This window comes from Anastrepha ludens, chromosome 5, assembly GCF_028408465.1.
Source record: "Anastrepha ludens isolate Willacy chromosome 5, idAnaLude1.1, whole genome shotgun sequence".
NCBI classification, from domain to species: Eukaryota; Metazoa; Arthropoda; class Insecta; order Diptera; family Tephritidae; genus Anastrepha; species Anastrepha ludens.
In genome coordinates, this window is record NC_071501.1 from 95,785,301 (window position 1) to 95,799,367 (window position 14,067).

A 14,067-nucleotide genomic window follows, 5' to 3' on the forward strand; every position below is an offset into this window, starting at 1 on the left:
CCTTACCTAACCCTAGAATAAGCAAATATTCGAATTACTTATGGAATACGATTGTATAACTTTGGCAGCCTTAAGGGTGTGAAAAATGGCCTTAAGAGTCGAAAGTTGAGAGAAAAGAGAACATATTTTTCTTTAATTTTATTTGATAATTTCAAAATAGACTCAACTAGGAATAATGTTTCCGATAACTATAAATGGCTTGAACAATGTTGTAATCTCCCGAGTGACGAGTTTCAGTCGAATTTGTTTGTTTAAGCAAAAAAAAAATGTCAACCTTGTGATTTATTAAAAGCTGACTTCAGATCCCTCCTACCGGATTCTCTACTAAATATATGTAACAAATTTGTTGAACAACGAATTTTGATTCTGAATTATATGCATTTTTCGTGACAGCTCCATTCGTAATTGGTTCGGAATTCGCTCTCTCAGTCGGAATTCGCTCTCTCATTTCAGTATCCAATTAGGAACCCAATTACGTTATTCGCCCAATACATTTTTAAAGCGAATCAGTTTGGATCGAGTTACCTTGCGATTTTCGTATTACATAAGTTTTTCGTAATTTTTAGTAATTTGTCTCTCTTTAAAATTTATATATCTCTGCAAATAGTTTTTTTATTAAATTCAATAAAGCTTTAAAACGCACTCAAATAGTTTAAAATGTGTAAATTGAGGTTTTAGTCAAAATATCACAGAAATTAAAAAAAAAAATGTAATATTTGGTTTAACCCTTTAACGGCTCTCCTTTTGCACCACCTACAATATAATCACAACTCCATAAGATCCATTTTTATTACTTTCTTACTGAGTACATATTTTTATAGAACCTAGAGTCACGAGAAATTATAAAAAATCGGCATTACTTATTTATTATAATTTTTTAAATATTTATAGGCATGCAAGAGTGTGAAAATTTTCACAAGTCTCAAGGGAGTGAAACAGTTTTTTTAATTTGACATCCACAATAAAATTTGTCTTTGGAGCTCCGTAATACCAAAATGTGGTCAAAATTTAAAAATTCAAAATAGCGTATCAAATATGGCAGCAAATTTATTTTTTTTTAATGTTTTCTAATTAAAATTATTTAATAAGATACTTTCGAAGCGGATATATTTCCCGGAATGTTCAGTCCACTATTTTAGATTTTTAAAATCTGAATAAAAATTCCTGATCAACAACCACGAAAACTCTAAAGTGTTTATTTTTGAATTAAAAAAAGTATTCACCATGCCAAATTTGTCAACTTTGACCATAGCCTTAAATTCAGCACATCACTAACAAGGATGATTGATTAGCAGGTTTACTATTTAGCTATGGTGAAAACGAAAATTATGAGGGGAACTTTGTCACGTCACTGGAAGATTCGGCAGCCATTTTTCTGCACGATCATGTCACATGTGTTCACACACTCGTCCAATCAGACTTTGCTCAGATAGCAACGAAATGTCATTGATTGATTGATTTTTTTCGTATATCACCAACACAATCTCAGTTTTTTTGTAAACACGCCTCAAGTTAACCCAGCACATCAGCTGATTCTGTCAATTTCGCTCATAACCAAATAACGGTCTGTTAAAAAGCTCACCTTTGCAATCTTTTCACCATGCATTACTAAATCTTTATAAATAGTTGACATTTTGTTTAATCATTGTTTAGAGTTTGCCGAGCAGGTCAAGGGTTAGGTTAGGTTAGGTTTGGCAGCCTCATCGCACACAGAAACAACGATACCGCTTAGGCCACGAAATGGGTCCGTTGTGGGCCGCGAGGGCTGGGCTACATTTCCCTTTCCATATTGAACCATTCTGAGTTTTTGACAAAGCGTAAAAGGTTGTTGATATCTAAAGTGTATAGATTATCCATATTCATTAAGAAGTAGGATCTTAAATTTCGGTTCCTGCTTCTGGATAGAGCTGGGCATGTGCAAAAAAGGTGTTGAATTGTTTCCAACTCCTCCTCATTTCTGCAGCTACGACAGAAATCATGCGTGTAAACGCCTAATCTCCTTGCATGATTTCCTATGAGAAAATGTCCTGTGAGGGCCCCAACTAAGGTCCTGATTTGAAATCTACTCAATTTTACAATACTCTTGGACAGACGTAGATTTAGCCTTGGCCATGTTTGCCTAGCAATTTCACAGGTATTGACTCTAATCCCCCATAAAATTACTTATGTTTGGCCCTACAGTTCCCTGGTATATGTCTGCGGCCTGAAATCCAGCATAATATGATGCGATATTCTTTGGCCACCTCATTAAGAAATTGGCGAGAACGTAGACACTCCTTGATATTATTTGGAATGCATCCAGGGCTCGTAGGGCAGCTTGGCTGTCTAATAGAATGCAGATATCCGTTGATGATATTCTGTTTATCTTTAACCATTTTAAGGCTTCATGAATAGCTTTATTTCCACTTGAAAAACACTACAGTGATCCGGTAGTTTAAAGGATTCACTAATAGAAAGCTCTTCGCAATATAACCCTGATCCTACACCGGTGTCCATTTTAGATCCATCCATGTAAATCTTAACGGGTGTGTGGGAGGTTTGGATCTTCTTCAAGCCATTCCGGTCTAGAAGGGATTTTCATTAAGAAATTCCTTTCGAATTGAAGGGTTGAAGAGTTAAGAAAAAATGTATTGTATTATATTCTCAATCTAATGAAACAAGCGCGAAAAAAATATTAATATATTAAATAAATACCGAAAATTTATTATTTTGTTCAATTCACCATCCTTCGAAATACGACCTAAAAAAAGTCTAACTGAGTCAAATATCGCCAAGGCAGCTGATAACACCATAAGTCAACTTCTTTCTTTTCAATTTGAGCCCAACCGAAAAGCGGCTCTGTTTGGCTCGCGAACAAAATGCCAATTTTAGCACCAAGTTCGACCAAAATGAGAGGATGGTACAAATTCTTTAAAATCCGCACCAAATGGAAACACTTTGCCATCCTAACAACAATGCCTAAGAGAGTTTACTAAGGCCTAAACTGAAAAACTTTAATAATGCTGGAACCTTCTAATGCTGAAACCTATAAACCAAATCCGAGCTCTTGAACTGGTGATTTGCTAACGTCAATTCGCCTTCATTTTCTTCACACTGTTGGCCACATTAGCCAGCTTCTCATCTATAATCAGCGTGGCAACGCGCAGCTTGTCCACTAGTCATGCAGTCACCGATTTTTTCGCACAAACTTACGTTCGGGAGTCTGACTTCTTTCCTAAAAAGGCATTGGTTGGGCAACACAGTACCCATTTTGAAAATAAATTTGAAATATTTTCCAAATTTATTCACAAGCGCGAATCCGGTTTTGCTATCAACACATTCTATAAATCAAAAAGAAACTCGCTTTTGGACCACCCTGTTATAAGAATAAAATTAGAAAAAAATTCAGTAAATATAATGCTTGCTTCAACTGGCAACTAATTGACATTCGTATATCAAAATCGCTCAACAATTAATAAATATTTGCAATTTAGCTTAGTGCCTTAGATTTTTATTTATATATAAATATACTTTTTTAGATTTCTTTAAGCTTTTCTAACCTTAAGAATTACAATTTCAACCTTCCCTTCATTAAAAAATCATCGATATTTTCAAATGGCAACACGGTGAGGCGCTTTCACAATTTCTTCCCTTTTTGGTTTATCTTTCAATAACAAAAACAAAAATTTATATATATTTATGCATAATTACTTATGTATGTATGCCAGGATATACATGTAAATATATGTATGTATGTGTACATGAATAAAGCTTCTCTTAAGACTGCTAGCAATTCGCAATATAAATTCCCCAAGCAAAAATATAAAAAAAATAAAATAAAAAATAAAAAAATATTTTAATTAAGTAGAGGGCTCGCACGTTTTTTAAAACTAAACATACCTTATTCGCTCGCTTTCATCTTCTACTACTGTTTTGTCTAAATGCGCCCTCCTCCGTCCAGCCGTGTTGTCTTTGAAAATATCAAATCCAGTTCTTCTAAGCTTTTACAAACATATGAATTGATGAATCCGTATAAATTATCTTCAATTTTTTGTTCTTAATCAGATAACTGTTTTAATTGTTTAAAAGAAAGTTATTACATATTAGTTAGATAGGTGTTATATTATTTTCGTTCAAAATATGTTTAAGGTAACTAAATTAAATGTTTCAGTTTAGTTTCCCGCAATTATATGAGTAATTTTTTAACGACTCCCTCAAAATGCAGGTGCAACTGAATCTTCGGTGAAATGGTAGATGGGTAGTGTTGTAGTCTGAAAATTAAGAAACCCTCATTACACGCTAAATGTAAGAAATTTTTTTATTCAAATTATAAAACTAGAGCTTTTCAAAATAGTCAGGTACGAACAAAAACCAAAGCTCACGGCGTAATGTAATTCGAAGAGTTTATATTAAGAGTATAGAAAAACTGTTCATTTCGCCTTATAATTTCGAATTCCAAGGAAATAAATGATACAATAATCATATCACTCCACACATACCTAAGCACATTCTGTCAAAAAAGTATCCAGAATTGCTTAGTAAAACACAAAGTATTTATTACTCAAGCAAATTTATGGTATAACCTTCAAAAGAGACCACCCCTACCAAAGTAAATAATGCACTAAAGCCTAGAGATAATGCGATCAACAAAATAATAGTCGAAACACATTCTCGAAATCGACTTCAGTTTTCGCCGCAACTTCTGCTTTATGTCTGCCGCACCCTGAAATTAACAAAGCGCGCCAGTCGTTTCTTTCTCGTGCTAACCGGCGCCAATTGGATACACCAAGTGAAGCCACCAGCTGGTACCGCATCGAATACTTTCAGAGACGGAGCGTTTGTATCCATTCGGACGACATGACCCAGCCGAAGTAGCCACTGGATCTTTATTCACTGCGCTATGTCTATGTCGTCGTAAAGCTCATACAGCTCATCGTTCCATCGTCTGCGATATTCGCTGTTGTCAACGTGCAAAGGTCCAAAAAACTTACGCAGAATCTTTCTCTCGAACACTCAAAGCGTCGCTTCATCGGATGTTGTCATCGTCCAAGCTTCTGCGCCATACGTTAGGACGGGCATGATGAGAGCCTTGTAGAGTGTCAGTTTTGTTCGTCGAGAGAGGACTTTACTGCTCAGTTGCTTACTTTGTCCGAAGTACCACTTGTTGGCAAGAGAGATTCAACGTTGGATTTCAAGGCTGACATTATTTTCGGTGTTAATGCTGATTCCTAAATATACGAAGTCTTTTACAACCTCGAAATTATAACTGTCTACAGTGAAGTAGTACAGGAGATACTTCGTTTTGTCCTCGTTCACCACTAGACCCATTCGCTTTGCCTCTTTATCCAGTTTGGAGAAGGCAAAACTAATGCCTTCTAACAGCCTTTTTATTTGAGCATTTCCGTGCACTTTTTAGACACAATGCATTTACGCGCAAGCTGTCAACCAAATTTTCGAAGTCTTTGTGACAAGTCCTGGCTCTTTGATGATAACATTCAAGACCTTGAACCGCCTGACACATTTTAGCTTTAATAGCATGAAATCGATGGTTTCAAGAAATAATCGCATAAACCAAGGTTTTTCCAGGTTTATATCTTAAATTTCAGTTATTAAAAGGTCTGGTTTAGCTTAAAATATAATAATTGAAATAAATTAATCCGCACCGATGTCAGATTATTTACATTTAATTGTGAGTGGTCCTACTGTGTTTTGCCTCTTTATAATATGTGAATATTATGTGTGCGGCAGGCTAGTCACCTACCCTGTCAGAAATCAAATAACGAAATTAACGCAAGGCAAGTCTTGTCGACCCCCTATGCTCCCGAGAGGAGTAAGCAAGGAAAAAAAACGTGAGACGTTTAATTCTGCCTGAAGGCCCCTGTTAAGAAATGTTAATAAGCCTCTTAAAAATTGCAAGTGATTTCTATTGGCAACTATAAATTAATCACTTGATATCGCTTTCAAAATTGGATTGAGTTGTTATTGCTGCCGCTCCACTTAGTATCAGGTCAGTCCATAAGTTCGTGCGTTTTTTAAAGGTGGTTTTAAAATTAATAAAAAAAATGTTTAAAGTATTTATTAATCAATAATATATTTTCTTTCATTATTTACAATGTCTGCCAACGTTTAGGCAAATTTTTAATTCCCTGCTCAAAAAATGTCTTGTCCTTGGAGCCAAAATACGCGTCGATATCCCTTTTTATAGCTTCTTTTGAGGTTAGTTAGTTAGTTCTTGTTACGCATATGGGATTGAAGTCCACGGAAAAGGTGATAATCACAAGGTGTAATATCCGGAGAGTATGGTGGATTAGCTCCCATCCGAGCTCGTTGAGCTTGCCTAATGTTTGCCTTGCGGTATGAGGTCTTGCGTTGTCGGGGTGAAGCAACACTTTGCGTCTATTCACTAAAGACGGTCGTTTTTTTTTATGTGCCTCATTCAGGTTTGATAGCTGATGGGAATAATAATCAACAGTTATCTTCTGGTTTGGTTCCAGAAGTTCATAATAAAAGATACCGGCCATATCCCACCAAATAGACAAGAGAATCTTCTTGGGGTGAAGGCCATCTCTAAGGGTCGGTTCTGGTGTTTCATCTTAATTTAACTATTGGCGTTTGCGAACAGAATTATTGTAAAGGACCCAATTTTCATCTCCAGTAACGAAACGGTTCAAAAATCTTTGATTTCCAATCCGTTGCAGCAGCTGAGAACACACATCCACTCTCTGCTGAAGGTTGGCGGCGGAAAGTCTATGCGGATTCCATTTTCCCAGCTTTGAAACCTTTCCCAACTGAACCAGGTGCCTGTGAACTGTTCCATGCGATGAATTTAACCTCTGAGCTATCATATCGACTATCAAATTTGGCTCAGCTTCCACGAGTTCGAGCAAGGCGTCGGAGTTAAAGACTTCAGGACGACTAGCGCGCGGGACATCCTCCACGTCGCAGTTACCTCTTCGGAATTTTGAAAACCACTTTTGCGCAGTCCTTACATTCACGGTATCCTCTCCGTGAACAGTGTTTATTTCTGCAGCAGCAGTTGTTGCATTTTTACCACTTTTATAAAAAAAAATCAAAATATGCCTCTTATACGCGTTCGAAGATTCCATTTTATTTTTTAACAACAAGTGCTTCTATCCGTCATTAAAATCACTTGTTGAATGCACAATATGTCTAAGAAAATATAATTAGTTCCGTTATATTCCGCGAATAATTTTTTGTATGCAAAAATCGTACAAAAGTGAAATTATGGGTAAAATACGCACGAACGTATGGACTGACCTGATATTTGTAGAGGCAGAATAGCCCTATGGGATATCATGATACAGATAAAAATAAGCATAAACATAAACATAAGCATAAACATGAACATAAACATAAAGATAAAGTTACGAAAGCAAAGATAAAGATAAAACTGGAATTGAATGAAAAGAACTACTTGCAATGGGAATTGATGTTGGTCGATTTTGCAGCCAAGGGGATACCCGCTTACCGCCCATGTTGCCGCACCAGTAGCTTACTTTTAGACTACTAGAATTTTGTAGATACTCTTTTGATAGATACTAATGTGGGCAAAAAGTAAGGTGAATTTGGTTGTAAGATGAAAAATCTTTATTTATTCTTGTAAATCAATTTCATACCCTTCAAAATAATTCCCTCTCGATGAAATACACTTATGCCAACGATTTTTCCAATCCCCGAAACATGCCAATTATGGCCATTTCCGATATAGCCATCAGCACCTTCTTCGATTTAGCTTTTATCTCCTCAATCGACTCGAAACGCGTTCCCCGGAGTGGTCTCTTGAGTTTTGGGAATAGGCAGAAGTCACACGGAGCCAAATCAGGCGAATACGGTGGTTGCGGAACGATATGTGTGGAATTTTTGGCGAAATGGTCACGAAGAACGAGTGCAGTGTGAGACGGTGCTTTATCGTGATGCAAACATCAAGAGTTGTTGGCCCATAATTCTGGTCTTTTTAGACGAATTGCTTCACGTAAACGACGCATAACGCTCAAATAATATTCCTTATTAACAGTTTGGCCAGGTGGAAGGAATTCATAGTGCACCACACCACGAAAATCGAAAAAAACTGTCATCATGACCTTTATTTTTGAACGACTTTGAAGTGCTCTTTTCGGTCTGGCCTCGCCTTTAGCACGATATTCGCTTGATTGGTCGTTTGTTTCAGGGTCGTAAGCATAAATCCAAGTCTCATCTCCCGTAATGATGCATTTGAGCTTGTCCTGACAGTCTGAAAGCATTGTTTCACACACATCTACGCGACAGACTTTTTCCAAGAAATTGAGAGTTTTCGGTACCAAACGAGATTTGACTTTTCGTAGGCCCAAATGGTGTTTCAAACTGGTTTTCACAGATCCCTCTGATATTCCGATCATATCAGTAAGGTCGTTAACAGTCAACCGACGATTTTTGAGCACTAACTCCTTCACTTCATTGACGTGTTGGTCATCTGTTGACGTCGATAGTCGTCCGGAGCGCTCCAAGTCATCAACACGTTCTCGACCCTCTTTGAAGTCTTTGTACCACTTATAAACATTTTTTTGCGACATGGTCGAATCACCAAATGCCTTCTGCAACATACTAAACATTTCCGCAGCCGAAATTTCATTCCGCAAACAAAATTTGATGGCACTTCTCTGCCTAATCAAATCTGACATTGTAAAAATCGAAAAATGCACTCTTGGTCGTTTGGTAAACACACGCGTAAATATATTACTGATAATGACATTCACATGAAAGTTGGCCCAGATGTTATTAACAGTGCTGCCAACTCATGAAAAAAATAACTAGAGCGAAATTTTAATCAAGCGAAGTTTGACAAATAAATTCACCTTACTTTTTGCCCACAGTAGTACATCTGGTTACTATCCGCCTACAATAGTTATTTCATAGGTAGTCAAGAAGATTCAGTTCACTGATTTTTGCTTTAAAATTCGTAAGAGATTTCAATTACTAAATATTTTTTCAATGTTTTTTGTTTTTGTGTTTAGTTATTATATTTAAACCGTACTATAAGTTACTTCCCCTATTAAGTGTTTATAAAGTTGGTTTCAAAAAATAAATTAAAAATAGTTCATATATGTAAAGTTGTTTTTTTACTGAATTTGCCAATTTGTATAACCAAGTTACATACATATATCCATAAACTGGATTACAGCTATTTAAAAACCAGAAAAACAAAAAAAAAAAAAAAACAAAAAAGAAATAAAAGACAGCAACAAATAGTTCAACCAAAAATGTTATGAAATTTTGAACCAATCCAAGCATTTATTGCAAACAAATTGATATAATCGTATTTGAAAATTTTGTATTTACGTTTTATTTTCTCACTTTCTCTTTCTATTTTTATAGATCCATATGTGAAAATTGCAATCATGCAAAATGGAAAACGTTTGAAAAAGAAGAAGACAAGTATCAAAAAATGCACCCTCAACCCTTACTATAATGAGTCGTTCTCATTTGAAGTACCATTTGAACAAATACAAGTATGCGAGAATGTATTATACTATCCTACTACTAACTACTTAAAAACTACTACTATTACTACCACTACTACTACTACTACTACTACTACTACTACTACTACTACTACCACTACTACTATTACTATTACTAATACTACTACCAAGTCTACTTATTCTACTGCTATTACAAAATACTACTTTACCACAAGCAACTGCTTACCAAAACTACTATTATTACAACAACTACTACTAATACTACTCTTATCCCCACTACTACCTCTTAACCAACGTTATAATAAATGTTCTCCCCCTCCCACTCACCTGCCTTGTACTTGCAAATTTATCGATGTTTTTTTGAAGAAAAAAAATAAGCAAGAAAATATAAACTCCCTTCATAGCGAACTAACCACTACATATTTTGAAAGCCTCTTTACAAGGTTTTGTACATACCTGTGTGCCAATTTGAGAAAACCCGTTAAATATTATAAGTACATATCACAAAAAGTACTCGTACAGACTTAGCAAACAGAACAGCAAAATAACAAAAAATCAAAACAGTAACAACAACAACTGCGTACCATAGACTAAATCAATAAATATTTTGTAATCGGTGTTCGCTCTATGTTGTATTGAAAAGGCTTCAATATATTGAGTTTATTATTATGATTTTTTTTTAAGTCGCCTCCTATAGTTTTTTTTTTTTTGATTTAAACAAATTCGAAAACGTGTTTATGTAAATATTCAACAAAAAAAAAAAAATACCAAAAATTACTCATAAAAGGTATAGTAAATATTTGTTTTATTTTTGCTTTGAGGCCGACTTACACATCATTTGTTTTTGGCTTTAATGTTATTTAACTCTGGCGATTTTTGTGTAGCTTACCTATGTAAATGTGATACAGAAAATTTCTGTTACAATAAGTTTTTGTTGATACATACATACATATTTTCCAAGCGAAAAAATTACGAAATTGCGTTTACTCAAAATCAATTGTTTAATTTACAATATATTGCGCTTTTATATTAGTATTCAAAATTAAAGCAAATTAGCCATAAAATACAAGAAAAAGAATCACATTGAACGGAGTTATCCTGTAGGACTGTGCACGATTAGTCCTTACGAATTTCTAGTTTAGGCTGTCGTAGCTAAATACTAAATTACTTACTTAACGGCTTTACACTCATACATGTGTACATACATACGTACAAATAAACAAATGTATGGCTACGTAGTGTTGCAAATAACCGCATACCCCCAATAAAACAAAAATGGCTTGCACACAAGCAAATTTCAGCGCAAAATTTCTAATTACACGGCAACTCTTATGTAGCTCAAGAATAAGTAACGTGCCAAACACTTATGTAAATGTATGTAAATGTCATTTGAGAACTATTGTGACGGTCTTAAAAGTCCGTCAAGCACCCACTTGTATGTGCATGTGCAAAAGGCGCATATGTAGCTTTGAGTTTCCCACTCAATTTTTCAAATTCGCAAATCGAAAACGCTTTGACTTGACACTCTCCACGCTCAAACCCAATCGATTCAATATACTTACAATACATGCAAACAAATATGTAGGTGGTATTCACTGTACAGAAATATGTGGCAAGGTACTTGGTAGAGCAATAGTCGTAGAAGCGGTCAGGCCAGGCAGCAGCCAAATAGATCAACACTTTTGATGTCTAAATAATTTTGATAAATCTGCTAAAGAGCAACGCATTTGATGTCTAAATAATTTTGATAAATCTGCTAATGAGCAACACATTTGATGTCTAAATAAAACTGATGAATCTGCTAACGAGCAACGCATTTGATGTCCAAATAAATTTGATTGCTAATGGGTCTTCTAAAGAGCAAAAGACTTCCTCTAGAGCCAAAAAATTGTAATCATTTTTTTCAGAGAGGAAAACAGCACCATGTTAGGCATTTCAATTTAGATAAACAGCCATAAATTTTTCTGTACATAGATAGCAATTTTTTTTTTGTTTTTGGTGTGTGAGGTAGGGTTCAAAATGCCTTCGCACTTACAACAGCCGTCATCTGCTGCATTGAGTGGTGTGGCCACTAAAACAATTGCTTCTCTGCTGGTGAGACACCCTTCCCGACACTACTTTCTGGGAGAGCCCAGAACGGCATGCAAAAAGAATGAATTCTATTCACCCATGTCTGTATCGACAGTATTTGTAGCCAGCTTTCATGCTATATGCTCGTCTTCTTGTGTCGCTGTCTGTGAGGCTTCACTTTGTTGCACTGTGTCGAAGTCTTTTTTTTTCTTAGTACGTCCGCGATGCATCTCTTTACCGCGAGAGATGATCGTACTCTTTCCGCGAGCCACCTGTTACAACTAAAAAACGTGTATTGAGCGTCATCCCTCGGAGCTTCGCAGTGCATGCAACTTGCCCATGCTGTATAAGTATCTCTGGAAATATCCGTATCCCGAGAGGCACTGAGTTAAAAAGTAATTCACTTCCCCAAAGTTCCTTTGCACCCATTTGCCTATTGATGGAATGAGATTCGCTGTCCATCTCTCACTCAGTTCATCGGTCACATCGGTTTTGCCACCGCAGCGTGGTTTGGCATCTTCTCCCTTCCGCGGCGCTAGTGATGACGTGTTTCTTCTTGGAATCCCACGCATCCATTTGTTCCTGGGCCATGAGGTCGACGGGTATCCCCCCGCTGATTACAAAGACTACAATGCCATTCCCATGGCAGCTGGTTCTAGGTACGTTACCGGTATGACTCGGATTTTTCCTGACCAAGAGCTACCGCCCCAGTAAACTAACTCTGTCTAGGGAACCGTTTATCACTATAGTGCCAGAACAGTGCGGTGGGCTTAGACAACTCTGAGTGCCGCCGGTTGTTGAACAGCCTCCAATGCTTAGCGCATCTCGCCATACTTCGCCGCCATCAGGAGATATACCATAGAAGAAAGGATAGTAAGATTGATGGCTCACAACTATTTATTTACCTCCAACTCATGATTCGGTGGAAAACTGCAACCACAAATACTCGAAGTTTTAAACCAGGCGTTACACAAAGCCTAAAATAAAATTTTGTGTAAAACTAGGAGCCGATTTTCGATTAACCATAAGAATGTCCAAAGGGTGAAAACTCCCTACTTAAACCAAAGTTCAGATAAAGCTTTCAAATCGTCGTCACACATAATTTTTTTGTTGTTTCTCGTCTTCACCAGAATCCATTGTCCGATCATTCTGTTTTCTATGACGATTTGCCATGGTGAAAACTCCTTCCCTGAACCAAAATTCAGGAGTAAACTTTCAAATCGCCACTGTGCGAAAATGCTTGAATTTTTCTACCGTCCACGAGCATTCGTTGCCGGAACTTTGTTATTTTGGAAAAAGTTTGCTTTTGTCGTACAATTTAATAAAACACACTTTTTCAGCTCCATCCAGCACGTAGTATAAACCCATTTGTGCGACACAACTCTACACAAGGTATTTCTCGTTGCCACAACATAGTGAATGCCACCAAGATACATATATTTTTACCACTAACTAGTGCCGGTACTCCTTAACTCCTTCAACTCCTATTTATATTTTCTAACTAAACACTTAGTAATACAAACCTTCGCTACTGATCGGCTCCCCAGGGAGTCACACCGCGTAAAAAATAATGTACATATTACATACATACATATATATGTACATATGCATATTGTCGGCGTCAATAACGACGGCCGCCATGGGTTCGTTGTTTTGACACTGTCTTCTGATTTGATACGATATTACAACAGCAATAAAAAAAAATCGAACAACTACAACAACAACAAGAACAACAAAAATAATAATCATAATAATAAGCACTAGAACTACAACAACAACAACTAGAACACTGCACAACAAGAAAAACCAACAGCCACAATAATTTAACAAATGCAAAGAGCGCAAAGGAGTAAACAAAAAAGACAAATTAAAAAGTGTTAAAAAGAAAAATAATAAAACGAAAATAATTTTGATGTCGGTGAAGTAAAATAATATACACATTTGTTTTTTGCATATTATTTTGAAAACACATTGGTATATATACATACATATATGTACTTGAATTTCTTGTACGAAATCAAAGATTTTTTCTTATATACGTACATATAAGTAAATGTCTATGTATTGTACAATACAATACACGCATACACGTTAAAAACAACAAATACAAAAGTATGTAGTTTAAATAGTAGTAGACTGTCTATAGCGTCAGCTAGACCCAACTAAAGCCAACTAAGCCTGCGTTGCTTTGTGCCAGTGGCGCCGGCACCCTCTATCTCCTCTGCCCCTTGTCTGGCACCCAAACACATTAAAGTCTCTGTACTGGACTTTAAACTTAAACAAGAAAAACAATCGAATAAATGGGATTGAGTATTATACATTTTCGTTTACAAGTATTTAATGAACATTATTCTTTTGGCTAAAGCAAAAAAAAAAAAAAAAAAAAAAACAAAAAAAAAAAAAAAAAAAAAAAAAACAATGAATCGCAGCACCAAATAGCCACTATACAAAAAAAGAAATTGTTCATATAAATAACTGAGAGAGAAAAAAAGAAACACAGCGACAACTCATTTCCATTGACACCAACATAATCGCACTG

General features: G+C 36.0%; 1 protein-coding gene across 14 annotated transcripts in view; it reads left to right on the forward strand.

The window, feature by feature from the left end:
• LOC128865176 (synaptotagmin 1) overlaps nucleotides 1–14,067 on the forward strand; it is a 160,009-nt gene that overhangs the window by 130,802 nt on the left and 15,140 nt on the right. For 7 of the 14 annotated variants that reach the window (XM_054105254.1, XM_054105252.1, XM_054105251.1 and 4 more), the window contains one exon: nucleotides 9,352–10,141. In XM_054105254.1, the coding sequence (XP_053961229.1) occupies nucleotides 9,352–9,986 (635 nt within the window). In that variant the 3' untranslated portion in view covers nucleotides 9,987–10,141. Of the gene's footprint in view, nucleotides 1–9,351; nucleotides 10,142–14,067 lie in introns of those variants that run through there. The other 7 variants (XM_054105260.1, XM_054105259.1, XM_054105261.1 and 4 more) reach the window with 1 other exon arrangement.